Raw genomic sequence first — 24,685 nt, 5'->3', positions numbered from 1 at the left:
CATCAAATGCTTAAATATATACAAATATGAACAAAAACTAGTTGCTATATAAATCTTGAAAAAATAAATTATTATATCTTGTATTTACTTAAATTATTTTTACGTAGGTACATGGTATTTCACTCCATAGTTACAAGTCACAGATTACTGTCAAAAATGACAAATAAAAACACAAGGGTGAAAAAGTGACAGTGATATAATCAGGTGTCGCTAATTTCGTGACGTGTGCTTATTTAATTCCTATACTGCCCTGGATCACAAATTTAAGTAGCCCTTACTTATTATTCAAAGAAATTATTAACTATGGTCGTTTTGGAAGGAGAAAGTGGAGATGCGCAAACTATAACTGCGAACGATGAAACGAAACAGGATGCCAAAATTCCGAATATCTTATCATTAGAAAGTATCCTTTTTAAATAAATTTTAAGATATTTTTTACAAGTGGTAGTTTTCTAAAAGCTGTATAATTTAATGTAAGTGGATTCTTTGATACCGATTATACTCATATTCATATTGAAATAAGTTATGTACTGTATAATAATGTAAAAATAATGTACACAAACAATTTTTTCAATCTTTAAATACTTAGTATTATAAATATGTATCTATCAATTGACTACAGCTTAAAACGAAAAATTTAATTAAATCCCTAAACTTTCAATAACATAGTCAAATTTATGTACCATATTGAAATTCTAAAACATTTTACTGATTAATGAAAACTAAAATGTTTATAATAGAATTAGAATATCTTATATAGTTTTTACATTTCTGTAAAACCATGATAAAATACATATATTAACAATTCTTTTGTTGTATACTTTATATTTAAACAAATTTGATATGTATATAAATTTTTTTTGTATAAAAATATATGTATAACTTCGTACAATTAATGAATGAAACTGCCATCGGTCCAGGAAGTTCTACTAAAAAGAAAGACAAAGAAATGTGGTTTTTAATTTTTTATTATCCTATTGAATTAATATTCTGTATAAAAATTGCCTAATACTGAGTAACATATTGCTTTAAATAAGACTAATTTGAAGATCACACTAAACCAATAATTCTTAACAAGGCAACAGTATTTCGTATAATAAAGGATGCCCAACAACAGCATGGACTTCGTCATGGTGATTATCAACGGTATCGGGGATACTGTTCACGTCGTATTAGGCGTTTACGTAAAGTGCTCAAAATACCTCAGGTTCGTGTGTTTTAACACATAAAACCTAGCCGTATATGAATTTAGCTACTTTTTGAAAATCTCTATCATTTTAAATTTACAGGGTGACAGACGTCATTATCGCCGCCGTGATGTGACCGCCACACACTTGACTGCTACAAATGCTGAAAATCGTTTACTCTGTGTGCCGTTATTGCAAGCGGAACGAGCTTGGGCACATGCCATGCAGTTGCGCCAAGAGGCCAACACTGAGCCGAGAAAGAAGTTCCATCTTGTCTCGCGATTGAAAAAGGCGTGTGCACACGCCCATATGCTCTTACAACTATGCGAGGTGAATTTTTAAACTCAAAATTATAATTACACTTACTTTTCGGAATACATTTAATTTGTTACTGGACAGATTTTTATAACATCACCAAGTAACTTTAAAGTTATAAGCTTTGTAAAGTTTGGAGTACCTAATATTTAGCATAGTTTTATATCATTGTTGATAAGAATGTCCAAATTAAATTCATCAAATCAGTTTTGATCACATATAAAATTATAATTACAATTACTTTTTGGAATATAATTAATTTGTTATTGGACAGATTTTTATAAGATCACTAAGTAACTTTAAAGTTATAAGCTTTGTAATGTTTGGATTCTTACTATTTAGCATAGTTTTATATCATTGTTGATAAGAATGTCCAAATTAAATTCATCAAATCAGTCTTGATCACATATAAAATTATAATTACAATTACTTTTTGGAATATAATTAATTTGTTACTGGACAGATTTTTATAACATCACCAAGTAACTTTAATGTTATAAGCTTTGTAATGTTTGGAGTACCTACTATTTAGCATAGTTTTATATCATTGTTGATAAGAATGTCCAAATTAAATTCATCAAATCAGTCTTGATCACATATAAAATTATAATTACAATTACTTTTTGGAATATAATTAATTTGTTACTGGACAGATTTTTATAACATCACCAAGTAACTTTAAAGTTATAAGCTTTGTAAAGTTTGGAGTACCTACTATTTAGCATAGTTTTATAATTATAATTGTTGATAATTCTAATTATTGATTTATATAGACGACCCTAAGACACTGTTTCGTTAGAATTAATTAGAATAATTTTATGTCGGTATATGGTATCCTTAGCAATTATTTTAGAATTTGGTACCTATTATTTAGCATAGTTTTATAATTATAATTGTTGATAAGAATGTCCAAAAGCTACGAAAGGGATGACTGAAAGACAATTGCATGTTGCGGAGATGAGAATGCTGAGAGGAATGTGTGGTGTTACGCGAATGGATAGAGTAAGGAATGAGTACATAAGAGGAAGTTTGAAAGTGACACCGATAGCCGAGAAGTTATGTGGAAGGCGGCTATCGTGGTATGGGCATGTAATGCGGAGGAATGAGGGACATATTGTGAGGAAGGCCTTGAGCATGAATGTGGATGGATATAGAGGTAGAGGACGACCAAGAAAACGATGGATGGACTGTGTGAAAGACGATATGGTTAGAAAGAATGTTACTTGTGAGATGACGTCTGACAGAGAAGTATGCTGCGCCGACCCCAAATAAAATTGGGAAAAGGGCAGGAGGATGATGATGATAAGAATGTCCAAATTAAATTCATTAAATCAGTCTTGGTCATATATCAGCAAAGTGGGTCGTGCGATGCGCGCACGCAGCTGGAGGCGGGCGCGTACGCAGCGTGGCTGAGTGGCGCGCTGCTGTTAGAGTTGCAGCAGTGGCGCCCCGCCGCGGAGAGCCTGCAGCGCGCGCAACTCGTGCTGGAGAAACTCTCCGCCGCTCTGCCCGAAGACGAGAGGCTCGTGTACAAGCAGAAAGTGAGCTTACTTACCGATACACTTCAAGATTATTATTTTCGCATACGATATTGTACACACAATGTTTACCAATAAACTTCAAGATTATTATTTTCGCATACAATATTCTACACACAATGTTTTAGCATGTAAAGATTTATAGTAAAAAAAAAAAATCAAAATAAACTTTATTCAAGTAGGCTTTTTCAAGCACTTTTGAATTGTCATGTTACAATTAAGTGAAGAAGTAGTTTATTAAATTTATTATTAGTTGTAAATTATTTTTCGCTCGCGGCTTCGCTGGCGTGCGTAATATTAAATAGCAGCTTTCTTTGGTGTTAATACATCCAAATTACACCAATCTAATTAATATTTATACCCTCCCATGCATAATATCATTAAAATCAAGTCAGCGGTTTAGCTGTGAAAGAGTAACAGTTACATTTACTTTGACATAAGCTTCTAGGATGCCTCTTTGTATGTGATTTTTGTACCCATTATCGAGTTTTTATAAGATATCACAAATACTTAACAATATTTTAACAGGTTGATGAATTGAAGCCAAGTCTACGTTATTGTGCGTACAACATCGGCGACGAGTCCGCTGCCGGCGACCTCGTCGCTATGCGCGGACAAGGGCTTATTGAAAATTTGGATACGCTCATGGCTCAAGCTAAGTATGTTTCTAAAATGTATGACAAGTACAGTCAACTCTATGTTTCGAAGTATAATTTATATCAAAACACTTTCTGTGCAGGGAGTCTCGCTCAGGAATCATGCACGAAGTGGAATGGCGCGGCCGTCGCGTCACCGTTCGTCCGGAGAAAGTGCGACTGTTCCTTATCGCATTACAGGATTTGGAAAAATCCGTCGCAAGCGCACAAAATACTCAAGCTAAGATAGATATCCTCGAGAACATACTCATGGATTGCAAAGACGCTATATCGGCTATCAAGGACGAAATAAAAAACGATCCCAAACTGAAAACGCCATCGGAGTCGAATCAAATGTCCAGCATTAACTATTTGCTCTCGTACTTGATGTACTTGCGTCTCGTGCGCACCATTGAGAGGAACAATTTGCTCGTTCAACAAGCGGAAGAAGCTCGTAAAAGCAACACTCCCATCGATGGGAAAAAGGTTCGCCCTCAGGACTTGACTAGGCTATATGAAATAATTCTGCAAAATTATACCGAATTACAGCAGCTCCCAGGCTTCGAGAACGATGCTGGCTATCAAAAGGAAATCGAGACAGAGTTAAAGGCTTATAGAGCTTTCCGCTGCTATTACATCGCACAGGTACTGACAGGACTTAGACGTTTCAGGGAGGCACTTGCCATGCTGGAACGCTGTGGCACTTATACCAGCGAATCGCTGACTAGCAAGCTACAAGATAAGTGGCTGGTGGAGAAATTGAAAGTTTTGCAGAAGGATATCGAAAGCTGCAAATTTGAAGTGCACGCTGACTCCGTGCTAGAAGATGACGATGACGAAGAAGAAACAAAATATACGAGCGGGAAGTCGTATAAAGATAAGAAGCCACTCGTTGACCGGCTGGACGACTACCGTGAAGAAACGCAAATGCTCACAAAGAACCCTAATATATTCAAAATGCCTCCACCCATGGAAGCGGTTCCTTGCAAACCGCTGTTCTTCGACTTGGCGTGCAATTTCATCGAGTTTCCTAACCTAGACGACAAAACAGGTGCGGCAAATAGCAAGAAACAAGGTGCCGGCATCACGGGACTCGTCAAGGGATTCTTGGGATGGGGTAAAAGCGACAAATAGTCAATGTATTCATGCATATATTTAGAATACATTATTATTTACAAAACCTTCGTATTATTTTTTTAATCATAACAATCTATTTGGAGTTGTTTGTATAACATATATGTTTGGTACACAAGGCTAGATATAAAGGTCTAAGGAGCAGTTGAGTGGGTGATGAAACAATGGTGGATGTAGTGAATTCCAAGAAATATAACTAAAATATATGAACATGGTTTACTTTTAGAAGTTGTTTTTATTTAGAATTCTCTATTTAAGCCTCTTAAGAAAATAAGTAATTTAGTCGATTGTTCGGATCAAACTTATTTGTCCCATTATCTTGGTGATGACATGAATTTAGCAAAGCTTTTCAACAAATAAGGTTTTAAAGGTTTTTGGGTTTAATGAAACAAGTGCATTCTTTATAACAAAAATATTTAACATAAACTAAAGATGTTTAGTTGAAAGTACAAAATATAACTTTGAAACAATATATTTTACACTGTGTAACATTTACATTATGAATTACCACATTCACTTTAGACTGTGAGTCTATAATAATTTACAATAAAAAAAAAACACTACCCTCTTTTATAAATCTAACCTCTTTCTGACACGCACATTAGAGTAAAATAAACAAATTCGTCTTTAATCCGAACTGTCGTCCGTAGCTCGTACAGGCGACCAATAAGGATTCAGTATTAAGTCGATTAGTAAATCTAACTCTAGACATTTCAGAAAATAACTGTACATGTGATACTGAGCTTTATTTTGACAATCACAAATTCTTAACGTCAAGTCTTTATACAAACAGTTAACACGAAGAATTGAAATATAATAAGTATAAAAGCTGTCTGTGATGCCTCGATAAATTTAAAAACATTAACAGGACCGTAATATCGTTTAACACAGTCATACTAGATATTGTATGAATATACTTGATACTAAATTATAATGAGCAACCAATATTTTAGCCATTTGTTTACGTAACAAATGTTATGTACTCGAAATAATCGTTTAAAATTCATAGATATAATACGTTACCTATTACCAGTACTAAAGTAACTTCTACATACTTATTACATTTCATGTGTAGAGATATACGTCTTTACATGTATCAAAATGGATTCACCTCGGAATATATTAAAAGCTATTTTAATCTCGCAATCCAAACTTTGGTTTGTTGAAAGAATTTACTTCGGTCTATTTACATAGAGGAATAGAAAATCTCTATTCATACTTGTCTAGCATACATAATGTACTAAGAAAAATAAGAAGCACCTTCGAGTGAAATCCGGATCTATTATAACGTCACACGTGACCGGCCTGATTGAACGCTTTATAGAATACAATATACACCTGAATATGTGAACACGAATTAGTTAATGTTATCACAGTGACGCGAGCGCTAGCGCGACGACAGCGGCGGCCAGTGCGCCGCGTCGTGCGCGCCGCGGTCGGCCGGCGCCAGCAGCTGCCCGCACGTGGGGCACACGTCCAGCTGCGCCGCGCCGCGCCCCACCACCAACTCCTGCTGCTTCGCGATGTCCGGCAGCAGCGCCACCAGCTCCGGGAACACGGCCTCCAGTTGCTCCCCCAGAGCCGCTCGGCAGTGCTGGTAGAACTCGTCCGCGGTGATGTTGCTGTCGCGGAAAGCCCGCGAGGCGACCTTGAAGTTCTCGACGGCGGCGGCCCCGCCGAGCGCCACGGCGAACTTCTTCACGAGGGCGCGGTTCCGGAGCTCGAAGTCGGGCGGCGGGATGTACGAGTGCACGGGCGCGGGGAACGTCTGGCCGGCGGAGTTCGTGAACGTCATTCCGTCGCAGGGCGGGCGCTTCTTGAAGCCCGGCGGGACGCTGCCGTTCTGGACGATTCGATGGGAAAAGTTGTCGGCCCGTTGCGGGCCGTTGCTCTCGCGCGAGCTGAGCGGCGGGTATTCCTTTAGAGTCATTGCGAAATCCCCATTGCCAGTATTCTTTTGGACGTTCGCCGAGGGCGCTTCGCTGGTCGTTTTAATTTTTTTATCGGGTTCGACGCTGTTGTTGTTATTATTTACGCAGGCATTTATGTATTCCTTTTTAATCTTAACGTCGTTTATTCGATTAATGATGTTCGAATCTAGGGAGATGTCCTTTGAATTCGAGTTTTGCTTCTTTTTTTCCTTTTTATTCCTCGTGCTTTCGCTCGGGGCGTTATTATTAGGTACTTGATGTTGTACAGATTGTTGTGATTTTTTGGCTTTAGATTTAACGTTGACGGGTAACGTTGGGAAATCTGCGGCAGGATTAAAAGTGGCTTCTCGAGGCGTCGGCGGCGGTTCCGACTTAGGTTTCGATTTCTCTTTAGATTTCGATATGGTAATCCACTGAGGCGGGGCGCTCGGGACTGATGACGACGACAGAGCGGGAAAGGCTTCAGAGTTTAGATGCACTTTCTTCGACTCACTCCTCTGACTCTTAGTTTGACTGTTTTTTATTGCTCCCAGCTCTTCGCTGTTAATCATCGTTACCTTAAACAACAAAATAAAACATAAATACTAAAGTCCATGTACTGCGATAGTCGGTAATTGTTCTAATTACCTTCGGCGGTTGCACGGTGCCGGATCCGATACTGGGATGGTCGTCTCGCGCGATACCAAGCGACGGGAAGTCGTCATCGGACAGAGGCGACTTCTTCTGCGACGGGATGGATATGCGATTTCCACTCGTTTGTGTCAACCGGAAGTTGCTTGCACTCGGCTGACTATGCAGCTGGATGGAGACGCTTGGCTTCGAAGCTTTAATCAAATGTACCAAGTTACTAGGTTACCCTTGATATTAATAATAATAATCATAACATAAAACCAAACATTCTATATTCAAGTAGGATCACAGAATCACGTTTGAAGCTATATGACGACCTCCGTGGTCGAGTGGTGTGTACACCGGTTTTCAAGGGTACGCCACTCCGAGGTCCCGGGTTCGATTCCCGGCCGTGTCATCATTAGTTTTCTATGTTGTCTTGGGTCTGGGTGTTTGTGGTACCTTCGTTACTTCTGATTTTCCATAACACAAGTGCTTTAACTACTTACATTGGAATCAGAGTAATGTATGTGATGTTGTCTCATATTTATTTATTTATATGTTACAGTGTAGAATCAAATGTAAAACTACCACCGGTTCGGAAAGTAGATTCTACTGAGAAGGCAAGAAAGTCAGAGGTTATCAACAAGAAATTATTATTTGTACTTTTAGAAATAAATCACATTCCAGAATAGGGACTCTAAGGAGGCTACATGTCTCGACTCAGAGCAACATTCCAGAATAGGGACTCTAAGTGAGTGGAGAGTACATGTCTCAACGAGAGCAGTCGTACTCACGGTTGCGCAGCACGGCGGCGGCGGCGGCGGCGGCGGGCGCGGGGGCGCGCGGCGCGGCGGGGGGCGCGCTGCCGTCCAGCGCCGGGAAGTTGCGGTCGTTGCGCGCCAGCCGGTCCGCGCCTGACACACACTGACCATGAGCCGGCTGACCTTGTCACGTCTGAAACTCGACTGGGCGGCGATTGCGTCACTGCGACGGCTATACACGTGTGTACTGATTCCGTACGAAAACTTCTCGAACCCAGTATAACTTAAAAATAGTAAAACACTGTACTTCAGAGCAAGACAAATTTTATTAAAATAATCAACACTATGTACAAATCCGTGAGCGAAGTATCATCGCGATTAAATTCGATCCCAACGCCATCTAGTGAAACCATTGTTAAACATATCAAATGTTATTTCCTATTATATTGATATTTTGTGAAGGCATTGAGTTCGAACCGATATTGAACAACGTGTCTTGGAGATCGGAGATCACACTGAGCTCGAGTTCGCGGGGGACGTGCGATAATGCGGGGGGGTTACCTTCGAGCGAGCGCGGTGTCGCATGAGGGAGGGGTTACCTCTGGGGAAGCGCGGGGGGTGCGCGATGAGCGGAGCGGGGGCGGGGGGCGCGGCCGACAGGCGCGGGAACTGCTCGACGCTTCCCGGGTCGATGGGAGACACCATTTGCACGGGGGCCGGCGGCGGCGGAGGCTCTACCTGGCGTTCTCTGTGCAAAATCAATGTGTTAATCGTTCCTTATTAAAATGTTCGGTGTCTATTTACCTACTTAAAAACAGTTTACGCGCATGATTTATAAATGAGCACTACACACCTAGGCGCTCTCTGGACGACGGGGTGCGGCGTGATGTTGAACTGCAACTCCAGCGTGCGCGCCTGCCTGGCAGCGCCGCGCGTCATACCGCGCCCGTGCACGGTCGCTTTATGGGCTGCGATATGAAAATTATAGCATTAAAAAAATTATCAGATGCTGATTGACAGTTTTAATAATAATATCAGACAAGACAAAATTATTTATTTCATATTCAAAGTCAACAAACCTTTAAGATCGATTTCGCTTCTAAACACTGCAGTGAGATGCTGCCCCGCACACTCGCCATCTTCGCACAAATAGTGCTCGTTGCGAAAGTGGTGCGCAAGCGCGGAGTGCGACGCGTAGTACAGGTTTCGACCGTCAGCATCGCATAGATGGCAGTAAAGATGCTCCTTTCGCAAGTGACGATATAATTCGTCTGCGTCCATAAAGCGCTCCTCACAGAATTCGCAGAGCGGATGGCCCCTGCAAATGACTATTTGATTAACTCGTTTCATACGAGTAGATAAATTAACGGCGTATAATGTCAATAACATTAGCATCAAAAAATTCTATTCCAACCTTCTGGTTGATGCTAATGCTAATATTGTTTATTTACCTTTATTCCTTGGAAAAGGAATAAAGGTAAATAAACATTTTCATTTCACATTAAATTGATCGATATAATAATTAATCTATGATATTCACAATTGATAATAATACATTCCATATTTTTGTCATCATTGGGACAAAATGGATCAAACGTCGGTTAGAGCAACGATTTGCTTTAAATAATTTATAGTAGACTTATTTTGTAGGTTCTTCTGACGCCTTTAACATTGACCATTGACGTTTTTACAGTATGTCACCTATTTGGAATGTCAAATCATTTTAATGTTTACCCAAAGATAGATTGCTTCGTTCTTTTAGATATAAATCAAAACAAGTTGGTAAAGTTTAAGAGTTGTATCTTCATTTATTGCCGCACAAGTACCGAGACCGAAACATCGGAAGATTTGGAAGCTTGAAGACGTATTTTACGTCACTTTTAAACACGTGCACTTCATCTCGAGTGTCAACTTCCTGCGCGATTTAATTTAAAACAAGTTAATGTTGTAGTCTAAGCTGCTCTTAATTACATCAGCTTTCTGTCAGACAAAGTCCTGGCACAATCTTCTCAATTCTTGATCCTACATTAAATGTTTTTTATTTGTGTTTAAACGCAATCTACATTAAATGTGTTATTTTTGTGTTTTAACGGAATTAAAATATTTATTGTTTAAGAAACTTCTTTCCGCGCGCGCCTCTTCTTTGTCAAGGTCCTAGCAACAGCCGTGGATCCACTAAATACTAGTAATAGAGTACTAGTAATAGAAATATTGTGGACATAGCAACTGTGGGTGCTCTGCATGTAACAGAGTGTTTATTCAAATTATATTTAGAATAATAATTTGATTATAAGCCAAATAAAGTTACTCAAAACATCTTTGTATAATGAGCATTATGTAACAAATATAAATACTTAAAAAATAAATTAAATTATAACTTTCACAAAAGAATGCAATACAATTCTGTATCTTCTTAGCAGCCTGTTTTAATTAAAAAACACATCTAGCAATTCAAATGTAAAGTAAATTATATATTTTTTACCTATGAGACGTGTCATCAAGGTCTCCTTTCCGTCGATGGTGAGCAAGTTCTTGACGGGTGTAGCATTTCCTTTCACTGGTAAATATCTGAAAAAATTATATTATCAAGTATTCATTAAATAGAAAAACAATTAATATTCATTTTTATACTAATTAATAACAATTTAACATACCATTAAAAAGTTATTTATTCTTTATCAATATTATTCACTAAATTATATTTTTAGTTATAAATACAGTATTAAAAATTGATTTGCATATAGTACAACCTTTTAACAAGTCACTTTTTTTGTTACAGAATTAGCCGTTTCTTGATTAATAATATAAATTACTTTACCTTTAAATGTTTAACACAAAGATCACAGAAGTAACGCTCATGAACCTTTCTCATGTGTTCACTGAGCATACTGAATGTACGGAACTGTGTCTTATCACAGATTTTGCAATGGTTCTCGAGTAGACTCTCGTAGGCATGTTTAATTTCCTCAGAACAGAATCCTATCTTAAACTGCCTCTCAAATAGTCTATCAGAGAATGGTCTATTCCGCAACTCTTTATACGGATGAACAGTGTCAGTGAAAACAACCTGCAATTTGAACAAATAATTAAAAAATATGATAATAAAAGGCTTGCCATGAAACAACAGAAATTAATATAAATCATATAGTTTAAAAGAAACTGCCAAACATTTCATTAAAATTATATATAATAAAGTAATATCATACTTAATTAGCAGCTTAAACTTCATTCTACAGTTTAAATACTTGTAGATTAAGCAACAATATTCAGGATATATGTTAGCAGGATTATTATTTCTTATATTAAACACACAACAGTTAAGTAATACATCAGGATTTTATGTTCCAAAACGTTTTTAATATTATCATTATTCAAAATTATTGCACAATATGCTTTAATTAGTATCTATAAACAGGATAGAAATAAAGTGAAAAAATATTTGTACCCTAGTTTTATTAGGAGATTGAATAATACATACTTTATAAATATGAATAGTGAATTGTATTCTTAAGATTGACATGCATACAATATTTTAAATAAGGTATAGGTAATATGGACATACCCTTGAGAGATCCTGGCGACATATCGGACATTCATTTTGCAGGCAAAGAACTCTCATCCGGGTTGAACATTCAAAACACACAGGATGGTCACATTCGCCAATTGAGAAATACACGACATTTTTAAAACACACTACGCAAGTAGTGTTGTCGTTCACTTGAGATTCGGCCATGATATCCAGTACAGATTTTCTATAAAAATAAAATATGGAATTCATATAAAATACTGTTTTATATAATACAAGAATACATGATAAATGATAAATACCTACCAGAAAATAGATTCTTGGGTCACAGATGTTAAGAACGGACGGGCGAAGAGGAATAACTGAATAAGCAATAAATCTAGCTGGAGAACCGAATGACAACTCTATAATGACAGAATGACATATTGACACTGACATTTCTATCGCAGCTATCACTATGAGCTATAGAGAGTATGGATAGAAGAAGTATTTTATGAGGGGTCGTAACTATAGTATAAGAATTATATTATTTTCCAGAATGTTGTTACTGTAAGAATATCATCTAGCCTATATTGATAGGAATTAATATATATGCGTTTATAGCTCGTTAATATAAACTCATATGTGAACCCGACCCGACCACTTTAATAAGTCATCTGAAAAAATAACTAAATAAAACGGAGTTTTCTAAATTTTTATTCAAGCGATACTTTAGATACAAATAAAAGTGTAGGTTCTGTAAAAAATATATAATCAACAAATTGTAGAAAAATCTACCCTTGGCGATAAATAAAGCATTTGTCTAATCTTATATAAGTAATATCAGTTTTTTTTTAAATGTATGTGTTTATTTAAATCTATGTGATAATGGCTTTCTGTTCTATTAAGCCACGACGAATTTTTTAAGACAGCCAATCCAAGACATATGGTGCACAGATCTAAGTGGAAAAAGCTCAGGTGGAAGCAACAAAAACGATTCTTCTAATTTCTAGACATTGGACATCTTATATACTTAAACGAAAATATTGACAATATTTTTGTTCAGCGCGTAATAAATGCTTGATAAAAATATAAATCGGTAATTCACCAATCCATAAACAGCAAAAAATAGAAAAGTTCAAGAAAAAAAAAATGTTTTATAAAATTTTTTCATAAGTACAAATTTTTGTTAATAATTGGTCATTTCAATAATTACATAAAAAAAATTATTAACCTAATATCATCTGACGACCTCTGTGGTTAAACAGTGTGGAAGCCGGTTTTCATGCGTATGCGACTCCAAGGTCCCGGGTTCAAATCAATCAAGCAAGAGTAGATGTAGAAAAAGTTCATTAATTTCTATGTTGTCTTAGGTCTGGGAGTTTGTAGTACCGTCTTTACTTCTGATTTTCCATAACACAAGTTCTTTAGATTCTTACATTGGGGTCAGAGTGGTGTATGTGACACTGTCCAATATTTTTATTTTTATGTTTATTTAAAAAATATATATACGTTCATTGAAAAAGTAATTAATTCTATTTTAAGTTTTTTTTTTTCAGTTTATATTATATACTCTATGTCTCCATTCTAGTATTGAAAGGGTTCTATTCTATTCTTTTTGGTTTTCATTTATTGACATAACTTGGGGTTTGGACATAACAGTTAACGGTTTTAGTTTTGAATGTTAACTTTGAATTATAAACAGCTTAGAAATTTTAACGTTTAAACTCAATCTCAGGAATTACTTATGTTTTATTTCTTAAAGTAAGATGCAGATATGCATAGTTGTGTAAGTGACGAATAGGGAAGCAGTGGTAGCTTATTTAGTAATAAGTGTTAGTGAGTGGACCGCAATTATGTATTTCGAGGTAAGTTACACAATAATATTTTTTAAACCTTTCAGTATATTCTATTGTTGCTTAATTTAAATAATATTTCTATTATCAGATTGAAAATACTCCGGAGCATTTAAAAAGGGCTAGGAGAAAGGAAATTGTTCAGAAGGCGTCTCCCAAAGAAGAGTGTCCTAGACTCGTTTTGGCTCCATTTTCGAGACCTCCTCAAGTGGTATTCGATAACGTACTCATCGGGACAACATGCGAAAAAAATTTAGAAATATTAAATCCTTCTAAAGCTATCCAACAGGTACAACCGTTAATGTTAACAATGATATAGAGGAAAAATTTTGATTACAATTTCATAGCATTTTTTTTCACAGACAATTCAATTAATTATTGTACATTTTAGTATCTTAACCACTATTTTACGAAAGAAATGTGTGTTGTTTAAGATTTTTTTTTTACTCAATATAACCAATTATTCTGTTGAGTATTTCCTCTGTAAATTCTGTTATTATATTTTTGCTACATTTTTTTTTTGTATGTTATAGATCACACTTGGTAAGTCTCTACCACCTGGTTTAATTATACAATTGCCTGGAGAATATCTGGAACTGGAACCGGAGACATGCTACTGCATAACTATGCTCTGGACACCTACACAGCCCACAGCGCTACGGGAAACAATTCGATTTACAAATCAAAATAGAGGCAGATATGATGTCATGATTGTTCTCAAATCAGAAATGGTAATCTCAGAGATTCTATTTTTTATTCTATCTATTCTTTTTAAAGATATTTGTGGTGAATAAACAAACAAACTGTTTGAGTTTGAAGTGCTTTTAGCATATATAAAAAATTAAACACTATTTTTGATTGAAAAATACTATCTTAATAAAATTCCTTGTCTGTATTTTAAAAATGATAATATAAGATAAACTATATTCATTTAATAAATGTCTTATTTCATAATATAAAAATTTTATTGATAATTATTTTTCAATAATCAAATTTTTTCAGAATGTAAAAGGTAAAAATAATAATCCAAAATTCAAGATCTCACCGGGTAAGATTAAAAAGAAGGGAAAGAGGTCTCCAGCTGCTGTATATAAAAAGAAAGTTGAAACTATATATAACACAACAAAAGTAAAGAAAACTGTAAATGTGGTCCAATCAACTCATTACAAAGTGTATAATCAAATGGATAAAGAAAATGTATCTTACAATGACTGTTCTATAGACCCAAAATTGAAAAAATGCCCTTTTGACTCACCAACAAATTTAGATTTAAACTTTAATACATCTGAAATATTTTCAAACATGCAGCGTACTAAGAAAGACATGCTTTATGAAACTTATGATAAATCATATAATGTAAATGATGTCTATGCAAATGAAAATAATATTTTAAAACCATCGAACAGACAAATTAATGATTCTTCTGTGACTGATGTTTTTGATAACATTACTTTTACTCCCCTTAAAAGTCTTCCAACAAAGAATGATAAATTGGTCAAAGGCCCAAAAATTATATTAAGTGTTAATTCTGAAAGTGATTTCGATGACAGCTTAGATGTTCAAAACAGTAACAAAGAAAATGAGAGTCATTCCATTCTATGTATTACTTCATCACAGCCGCCTAACAAGTGGTTAACAGTTAATCATCATGTACAATATGAAAATAATCAATGCCATGCGACGCCTACACTACCAAATAAAAAGATCCCAAACACATCATCACCTAAGGAGTTGAACAGTCCAAACTTTTCAATTAACACAGAATTCTCACGCATAAGTGATTTGTCTTTCTTTCCACAAAGATTTTCAACAGAGAGGAAAATTATACCAAAAATGTACAATGAGACCCATGACATCATTGAAGACTCAAATGCAAAGATAAGTTCTGATACGTACACAAAAGAGTCACCAAATACTCCTATGTACTTTAATTCTAACCAAATGTATGGAGATTCAAAGCAAGCACCTGTCCCAAGAGAGTCAAATCCGAAAGTATGTCGACAAGCTCTATTTAAGGAACATTTCTATAGGGATACTAATGAAAGAAATCACCTCGCTAGATCTGAGAATTATCTTTGGAATAATGATTTGAGAATGGAAATAAAATCACCCCCTAGGTCTCTAACACCACCGTTACAATCAATTCCAGAGGAAAGCATACATTTTTCTGATATGCATGTTTTCGACAAAACAAATAAGCAAATGGCAACATTCACCATCAATAGAACTTTTGATAAAGCAAATGATAATAAGGCTTCATTATCATCTTTAAATCGTCAGTCAGCTTGGTCGAAGAAAGCGGTCAGAGCTGAACCTGAACTTTGGAAGATGCCTACCTCGGTACCAAGGAAGTCTATGAAAGCTAAAACAATGTCTCAAACTATTGTAAAGAGCAGAGAATCTATAACTGGGAAAGGGAATCACTCATTTGACACTAATAAAAGCATTAATCAAAACATTTCTCTAAATCACATGGGTAATGTTTACTCCCAGTCGTTTACAGTAGACCCGTTTCTTTCAACAACTTACTTCTACGATGAGGAAGCTGTTGACAAGTTTGAGAAAGAATTTAAAAGGTGGCTCAATTGTATTTTGACTCCTCCAGCCGATTTAGACAGTAACATAGAACAGAAAATTGATGTAGGAAAAGCTTGGATTGAGAATAGAAACAAAGAAATACCAGCAGCTCCGACTAAAGAGCAAGTGTGCAGCGCTTACCACAACAGCCATAGGCTAGACAGCTTACGGCGAACAGCAAGAGCATTGCTTTTAAGCCCAGAAATTTCTCAAGTGTTCATAAAATTAAATCTACAGATCGAAAAGAAATTGATTGCAATAAGAACTGACAGAAATTTACATTTAGATATTGGATTACAAAAAGTAATAATGGAGTTACTACTCTCTTACAATCCATTGTGGCTTCGTATCGGCTTGGAGGCTATCTACGGTCTCGTTTTGCCTCTTAAATCGAACAGCGATGTTGAAGGACTTACCACATTTATTATTCATAGAATGTTCAAAAATCCTCACCTCAAAAACAAACATTCTAAATCATCTGCACCAAATATGCTGTTGCCAGCGTACATGGAGGCCATAAAGAAGTTCACTCTTAAAAAGTTTTTCATGCTCGTGTTCTTCTTAGATCAAGCAAAGCAGAAAAAAATAATACCTCACGATCCCTGCTTGTTTTGCAGGAATGCTTTATGTAAAGAAAGCAGAGAAATTATTTTACGCTTCACAAGAGAACTTATTGCGGGCATTGGAGATATTACAAAGCACCTGAGACCGCTCGGATATGTCGTTTGCGTTAAACAATCTTATTTAGATGAATATAAATATGCCGTCCACAATATAGCAGTCGATATAAGAGATGGGGTTCGATTAACAAAAGTTATGGAAATTATCTTGATGAAAAATGGCTTGTTAAATCAGCTACGTACTCCGGCAATATCACGCCTTCAGAAGATACATAACGTGCACGTGGCTTTAAACGCTTTGAAAGAAGCGAACTTCGTTATAGTTGGTGATATAACCGCATCTGATATTGCCGACGGGCATCGGGAAAAGACCTTGTCGCTCTTATGGCAACTGATCCACGTATTCCGAGCTCCGTTATTCGAAAAAGCTGCAAATGTCATACAGATTTGGTGGAGAAAGAAATATGAAGTTATTGTTGAGAAACGAAGGGAAGAAGAAAGGATTCTAGCTCAGCGTGACACAGCAGCCAGTGTCATTCAATACTGGTGGAGACGAATCAAATACAATCGTATGGTAGAATACAAGATGTATCAAGTAACAACGGCAACGATCGTAATACAAAAATATTGCCGAATGTGGATATGTCGAAGCCGTCTACGGAAACAAAAGTATAGTGCTGTAAAAATCGCCGAATGGTATAAGAATAAAAAGATGGTTCAAGAAGCGAAAGAGATTTTGCAGGCATTGCGATTAGAAAGGAGGAGATTACAACAAAAATCAGCAACTATAATACAAGCATACGTCAAACGCTGGTTATGTGTGAAGCGTTATAACATGATCAGAAGTAAAATTGTACTCGCCCAGAGTATTGTCAGACAGTATTTAGTACGGAAATCGTATGTTAAATTACGAAGTGCAGTTATGATCATTCAACAAAAGTATAGGAGCAAGATATTAATGAGGAAAGAAATGCAGAAATTTGCAGAGAAAAAGCAAAGTGCTGTACTCATACAGAGTTACTTTAGAATGATGAAACATCGCAAATATTTCACAGAATTGAAGAAGTCTGTTCGCATTATAGAAAACCGTTACAAAGCAGTTATTGCAATGAGAAATGATCGGAGAAATTATTTAAAATTGAGAGATGCGGTTATTAAATTACAAGCATTGTATAAATGTAAGAAAGTTTACGCAGAATACGTACGACAAAGAAATTTAATTATTTATACACAAAGAAAAATCAGAGCTAATCAGATAATGAAAAAAGAAAAATCAAACTATTTAAATTTACGAAATTCGTCCATTGTAATTCAAAGGCGTTTTAAAGCTTACTTGAACATGAAAGAAACTAGAGAAAAATATTTAACACTAACAAATTCCGTCATTATTATTCAAAATCACTTCCGATCATACTTAGAAATGAAAGCCCAGCGTCAGAAATACGTTCTATTAAGAACATCGACTGTAAAAATACAAACACAATTTCGAAGTCTATTGGCAATGCGACGTGATAGAGCTAATTACTTGAAATTGAAAAGTTCTGTTGTTGCGTTGCAGGTAAGATACAGAGCCATTATTTTAATGAGAGAAATTAGAACAAGATATTTAGAATTGAGAAACGCAGCCATAATATTGCAGAGAAGATTTAAAGCTCTATTAGAAATGCGAAAAGATAGAGCTGATTATGAAAAACTAAAAGCGTCATGCATTGTGATTCAAAATGCTTATAGAGCATATTTATTAGGAAAGCTCCAGCGCCAAATATACATTCAGCAGAAAAATTCTGTTTTGAAAATACAAAATTGGTTTAGATGTTTGAAGAAGGCGAAAGAAGTGAAGAAACAATATGAACAGACGAAAAACGCTTGCTTGGCTATACAAAGACTGTATAGGGCTTATATTGTTGGCAGAAAGCAAAGACTCGAATATCTGAAAATGAAAAGTGCAACCATTTGTATTCAACAACATTTCCGTAGTTACATCTTAACAAAAACAATAAGGACGGATTTTATTCAAATAAAAACATCAACTATAACAATTCAAAGATTTTACCGATCATATTTGGAAACGAAACGACAAAGGCATGCATACTTATTATTAAAACGATCGGTAAACGTTATCCAAACATATTATAGACAATATCGAGAAACGAAGAAAATAAGACAAAACTATTGTCAATTGATATCGGCTACAATTTACATACAAAACAAATATAGAAGTATTAGAGATATGAGATATCAAAGAACTAGATATTTGAGTATAAAGCAGTCAGCTGTCATCCTTCAAAGAAGATACAGGGCTTTGTTAGCAATGAGGAAAGAGAGACAAGCCTATCTTAAAAAACGCCTTGCAGTAGTTTACTTGCAAAATAGATTTAGATCTCAAAAAATCATGAAAGAAGAAAGAAAACAATTCTTGAAAGTATTAGAAGCATCTAAACAAATTCAAGCATTTTATAGGGCTTATAAAATGGGCATTTCTCAAAGAAATAAATATTTACAATTAAGACAAGCAACAATCACTCTACAGCAAAGACTCAAGGCAACTATTTTAATGAGAAAAGAGAGACAATCTTATTTGAAATTAAGATTTGCCGTTTTAACGCTACAACGAAGATATAGAGCCAAGCGATTGATGTTAGAAGCAAGGGATAAATTCAATAAAATTGTAAAAGCTTGTATTACAATACAACAGTTTCACAGAGCTTGTTTGATTGCGCGAAAACAAAGAGCATATTATATTGAGTTAAAATCCGCAGTTACAATTATTCAAACGAGATTCAGAGAAATTATGCTAGGTAGAAAATTAAGAAATGACTATATCCGTTTACGAAGTACGGCTATCTTTATTCAACGTAATATAAGAGCCAGAAATGCGGCACGTACAGTAGCTCGGAAAGTTGCCGTCGAAAAAATTCAAACATGGTACATATCTATCCGAAGACGTAAAGAATGTAGACGTAATTTTATAAACATCAAACAAAATATAATTACTTTGCAATCATTTGTCCGTATGTGCATTATACGCAAACGTTTTCTTGTCATGCGAACTGCAGCCATTACCATACAAAGATGTTACCGCTCGTATATATTAGCAAAAACAGAACGAAAAAAATATGAGCAGCTCAGATTCTCTATAATAAAACTGCAAGCTTATGTTCGTAGTTTCATTGAAAGGAAACGATACATACGTTTACGTACTACAGTTTTAGTAATACAAGCTGTATATAGATTAAAAAAACATAGGCTTTTCTTAAAAGAACAAAGAGAAGTAGCAGCGATATGTATCCAGAAGAACATTCGAAGATACTTAACTCAATCGTGGTATAAACGATACCGCAAGCAAGTGATATGTGTTCAGAAACAATGGAGAGGAAAAATTTTAACAAGAATGTTACGCAATGAATTTGTGATAAAAAGAAATATAATCCTAAGAATACAAGCTCTTAGTAGAGGTTACCTGATTCGTAAAGCAGTTGAATGTAAGAAGGAGAATATATTGAAGTTACGAAAAGAACAGCAGCGAAATTGGGCTGCTACAAAAATTCAGGTCAGTTTTTTTGTTGTTTATAATGAAAATATAATATATTCATGAATTAAATTTTATAGGCATCAATTCGAACGTGTCGACTAAATTTTCTATTGTTATTATTATATTTAAAAAAATCCTGTTATTAACCGTCGAATAGTTATAAATATATAAATCACTTTTAATTTATTAACCCTTGGACCTCTTCTCTAGCTCATATACACAATTTACATAATATAGTATAATTTGCTGATTATGTATAACGATAAAAAAGCCATCATTTACTGATATTGATATGATTTCTCACTTCGACTACTCTAAGTTACGCGAGTGTCAACCCTTCTTCTCAACTTCGCTCCGCTACGATTTTTTTCTTATAGGATATCTATTTTTATCAAATTGTTAAAAAATCCGGATTTGCAACCATATAAGAAATCATTTTTTCCTTTGAGTTTTAATTAGTGGTCCAATCTTCAATGAAGAATTTAACAACAACCTTTTATTCGAACGAGAAAATCCTTACTATCTGTGATACAGATCCTGCGAACGTTTCATGTTACTAATCTCATTCGAAAAAAAAAGTCAACCTTTAATTTCAAATTATATTAAAACACATTTCTATATGATTCGTGTGCGGAATTTCATTTATTTATAATTTTTTTTTTGTTAATATTCTACATATATGTATAATTCTTTTTAATCAATAAACGCTAAGGGCATTAGAGTCCTCAGCGATTACTACCGAGTCTCGTTTTATTGTACCAAAATAAAATACCTTACAAATATTTTAACTAAAAATATTATTATTCTAAACAAACAGGCACTCTTCCGTGGTCACAAAGCTCGTTTAGCGAGCGGCATGGATGCATATGAGCTGCGTCGGAGGTGGCGCAATGGAGGCCTGCAGTCAGAACAGGAGTCGTTAAAAGAGAGAAACGAGGAAGCAATGGAAGTACTCCGTAAGATGTCGGATATCGAAACTGTTATACGGGCGTTTAGATCTGTGGGTAAGTAGTTTGAGCAACAAAATTTATATACAATACCTTTAAAAATAATTCACACACTCTAACACTTGCATGACCAGTAATTCATATATGAAAAACATTTATATGGCTTTTAATAGAATAATAGAGCTACATGAAAAATAAACATAAGATATCGCCACGGAAAATAGCTATCATTACTTTGTTTTTTTTTTTTTAATATCGAGTAACGTCAATTCAAAAACTTTTCTTTTTCAGAACTTCTCACTGAAGTGTATCCAATAACGTATAACGAAAATGCTTCATCAGTTGTGCGACGCGTGTATATCTACATGTCTGTAACAAACAGATCTATCTCTAGCGTGGAAGTACTCAAGTCTGCTGCATCACTGCTAGTTAATTTGACTAGATACAGAATAACAGGACCTAAAATATATGCAGTAAGTTAATGACACTTGTTCTGCAATAGACGAAACAAACCTATTTATTGACCTTGAATTTTTACAATATACACCGGCCATTATTTAATTTAATGAAGGCGTATTGTCTAATTTTTCAAGATCAAAATCCGTAGCGTCTAAGCTAGGCACTCACGGAATCAAACTTTAATTGACGTGCCTGTACTCGTTTCAAATTGGTGGTCAGAATACAGCCGCACCGGTTAAAATATCATATTTTTAAGATAAACATAAAATATTACTTAAATATAAGTGAAGTGGTGTCCAAAAAAATCAAATTTCACCCAGGGCGCTCATGAAACAAGCACGATAAGATTATATAAAACCTCTTATTGTAAAACTAATATAAATATTTAAACTTTGTAGTAAATGCATGCAGTAGCTGTGTAGATAATTAGGTAAAAAATCTTATACAATGTTTTTATCCACAGAGGGATAGAATACCGCCAGTACTGAAATTCATGTGGCGTTTCAGTAACAGCGAAACACAATTGTTTTGCATATTGTCTACTTACCTTTGGCTATTCTCCAAGTATGACGAAGTTAGGAGTGTAAGTAGTCGTAACTTTTTACATTCTTATTATCTATGCGACACAACTGTTAAGAATGAAAGAAATAAATCGTAATAATAATATTTATCAACAAATAATTTTTAAATCTTTTTATTTTTTAGGATTTAACCAGTTTTCTTCATGAACCTGAAAATCATAAAATTCTAGTGACAATTAAAGGAAATGTAATGCGAATGAAACGGATGGCGAATAATGTGACAAGAAATAAATTCAGTACCCCTCAGCCTTCTAAATATGTTTCACACACAATGAATCAATCTTTGCGTGATATGAATCATAGCATCTGCAGTTATAGCGGCGGTTATTTGTTGCCGGCCCTCGAGCCGGATTATGGGATCATCAGAGTCGACAAGCCTCGATATTTTCAGGACCCTCAACAAGCAATCTGTTGCCTCTTTGAAACTTATGAGTTATAATTCAATTATTATTAATTTTATATTATTAATTATGTTGCCACTTTTATGTTAGTGTAAAGTATTTTATCATGAATAGTTTGTTGACGTAATGACATTTATTTTTAATATATTTAACTAATTATGTATATTATTGCGAGTGTAATTTAATATAATTCACAATAAAATGTTAAATTAAATGATTGTTTTATTCAATCATTAAATCCATATATATAAGTTTATCTAAATATTTTTTAAAAATTCTGAAATCACTCAAGTTTGTTTAAACGTTCCTCGTTATGAACAAGAATCAGTTTAGTCAAGTGTAGGTAGGAATATTGTTTGAGCAAAAAACTCATCTGTGGTTCACATTTAATAGTTAAGATTTCTAAGTTATAAAAAACATGGTAGTTGTTATTGTCTTACAATATAATTAATTTGGTTTTTCGATAATAGGTCAGCTAACTTTGTAAGGAAGTAAATTTGTACATCACCTGCACACAGGTGGTAGAAAGAAGACAAGTTTTAGGCAATATAATAAATAAATATTGAAAATGTGTATAGGGGTTTGTTGCGTATGTATGTACCTATTCCAAGGAAACTAGGAGATATGCCAAATAAACAACATTTGAAGATTAATTGTATTATAATACAATGAATATAAAAATAAATAATCAAGTTATCTTAAGTATAAATTCTTAGTAGTAGATACACACTATAGCTGAATTACCAAATTGCATGAAATACGTAAATCTAAGGTTTGTTCCTATCTTTATTCCTACTTCGATTGGTAAGGATATAGTCTAAACTACATTTTTTTTATTTGTCTACGATAAATGTAAATCATAGCAGTAACATAATAACTACTTTATATATGAACTCGCGAACCGCCCCGACTTCGCACGAGTACAATACTGATACTAAATATTCTACAGAATTTCTTTATGTAAGACATCACATTAGAAACTTCTAAAATGATCAGTGTTTCTTTACTATAGCCATTGTCCATGTATTATGTACAAATACCTTCCTCTCGAATCAATCTATATATTAAAAAAAACATATCAAAATCCGTTGATCAATTTCTAAGATGTAAGCATTTATAAGGACACCGATAAGCGACTTTGTTTATACTATGTACTGATGTATCTACTAACTTCAAAAACCAAATGGTAACGTGCCCAGTTAACATTTTTTTCCTTGTGAATACCAATAGGTATTATAGTTTGAGATATTTTTCAAAAAATTATACTGTCCAAGCTGTACCAAGCTGTCCTGTGTCCGCGACCTTGTACGCCTTGAAATATATCAAAAAAATATATTATTGTAGCCTAAGTTACTCCCTATTATATCAGTTATCTGCCAGTGAAAGTCCCGTCAAAATCAGTAAAGCCGTTCCAGAGAGCCGGGACAAACAGACAGACAGACGAAAATTGTAAAAAAATGTTATTTTAGTATATGTACCGTATATAAATATATTGAGTGAAAAGGGTTATTTAAATATTACAAACATACACTCCAATTTTATTATATATATAGTATATAGGTAATATTCAATCAGCTTATTTCAAAGTTTGAATCAATATTATTTTCGAATACGATTTTATACGATGACTACCACTCAGTTATAAGTACTCTGTGGCCTATATGTGTACATCATGACTTACAACAAGACCAATGACAAATGACAACTGACATTTGCAAACTATCAAAATATCGAACAAATAGAAGAAAAACAACGCATTTGTATTTATTGTAAATACGAAAGCTAGAGATATAAATCGATCAATGGATGAATTCGTAAATTACATATTGCTTATATTAGTAATACTACCAGTGATTTTGTTCATAAACTTGTGGGCCGGTATAGGATGGGAGCTATTTGTAAATAATTAAAAATGGAAGGAAAGTTATATCGTTACTAGTGAGTCATATTAAATGTGATGATAAGGGACCTGCTGATGCGACAACAAAAAGGGCGCAAGCTACATTTTGTGTAGTTTTCATGACTATAAATTTTACTATACTATGACTATAAACTTTAATATATACTTGCTAATAATAATAAAATAACAATGTC

At 34.7% G+C, this 24,685-nt stretch overlaps 3 protein-coding genes across 3 annotated transcripts; 2 read left to right on the top strand and 1 right to left on the bottom strand.

The window, feature by feature from the left end:
- Positions 1-160: 160 nt before the first annotated feature.
- LOC124529869 (signal recognition particle subunit SRP68) lies at positions 161-5,034 on the top strand. The gene is made up of 6 exons (XM_047103799.1): positions 161-403; positions 1,086-1,207; positions 1,290-1,517; positions 2,855-3,043; positions 3,569-3,699; positions 3,780-5,034. Exons 1-6 carry the CDS (start codon positions 304-306, stop codon positions 4,807-4,809), a joined length of 1,800 nt encoding a protein of 599 aa, XP_046959755.1. The 5' UTR covers positions 161-303; the 3' UTR covers positions 4,810-5,034.
- Positions 5,035-5,206: 172 nt separating this feature from the next.
- Positions 5,207-12,091, bottom strand: LOC124529707 (E3 ubiquitin-protein ligase ZNF598). The gene is made up of 10 exons (XM_047103584.1): positions 11,946-12,091; positions 11,676-11,865; positions 10,932-11,180; positions 10,596-10,681; positions 9,193-9,431; positions 8,967-9,081; positions 8,713-8,861; positions 8,147-8,266; positions 7,368-7,564; positions 5,207-7,297 (listed from the first exon to the last, which is right to left on the bottom strand). Exons 2-10 carry the CDS (start codon positions 11,844-11,846, stop codon positions 6,197-6,199), a joined length of 2,427 nt encoding a protein of 808 aa, XP_046959540.1. The 5' UTR covers positions 11,847-11,865; positions 11,946-12,091; the 3' UTR covers positions 5,207-6,196.
- Positions 12,092-13,258: 1,167 nt separating this feature from the next.
- Positions 13,259-22,760, top strand: LOC124544561 (protein abnormal spindle). The gene is made up of 8 exons (XM_047123161.1): positions 13,259-13,486; positions 13,566-13,763; positions 14,008-14,205; positions 14,477-20,221; positions 21,021-21,207; positions 21,442-21,623; positions 22,073-22,192; positions 22,315-22,760. Exons 1-8 carry the CDS (start codon positions 13,475-13,477, stop codon positions 22,627-22,629), a joined length of 6,957 nt encoding a protein of 2,318 aa, XP_046979117.1. The 5' UTR covers positions 13,259-13,474; the 3' UTR covers positions 22,630-22,760.
- The last annotated feature ends 1,925 nt before the right edge of the window (positions 22,761-24,685 follow it).

Source organism: Vanessa cardui, chromosome 5 (assembly GCF_905220365.1).
Source record: "Vanessa cardui chromosome 5, ilVanCard2.1, whole genome shotgun sequence".
Lineage (NCBI taxonomy): Eukaryota > Metazoa > Arthropoda > Insecta > Lepidoptera > Nymphalidae > Vanessa > Vanessa cardui.
This window is presented reverse-complemented; position numbering and strand designations above follow the sequence as displayed.

Coding starts and splice junctions, on each gene's coding strand:
- LOC124529707 (XM_047103584.1), bottom strand. CDS start 11,846: ATGGCCGAATCTCAAGTGAACGACAACACTACTTGCGTAGTGTGTTTT. Junction 10,682..10,931: donor TTTGTGTTAAACATTTAAAG/GTAAAGTAATTT, acceptor TAATTTTTTCAG/ATATTTACCAGTGAAAGGAA. Junction 8,862..8,966: donor GTCGTCCAGAGAGCGCCTAG/GTGTGTAGTGCT, acceptor GATTTTGCACAG/AGAACGCCAGGTAGAGCCTC.
- LOC124529869 (XM_047103799.1), top strand. CDS start 304: ATGGTCGTTTTGGAAGGAGAAAGTGGAGATGCGCAAACTATAACTGCG. Junction 1,208..1,289: donor AAGTGCTCAAAATACCTCAG/GTTCGTGTGTTT, acceptor TTAAATTTACAG/GGTGACAGACGTCATTATCG. Junction 3,700..3,779: donor ACGCTCATGGCTCAAGCTAA/GTATGTTTCTAA, acceptor CTTTCTGTGCAG/GGAGTCTCGCTCAGGAATCA.
- LOC124544561 (XM_047123161.1), top strand. Junction 13,764..14,007: donor CTTCTAAAGCTATCCAACAG/GTACAACCGTTA, acceptor TGTATGTTATAG/ATCACACTTGGTAAGTCTCT. Junction 14,206..14,476: donor TTGTTCTCAAATCAGAAATG/GTAATCTCAGAG, acceptor AAATTTTTTCAG/AATGTAAAAGGTAAAAATAA.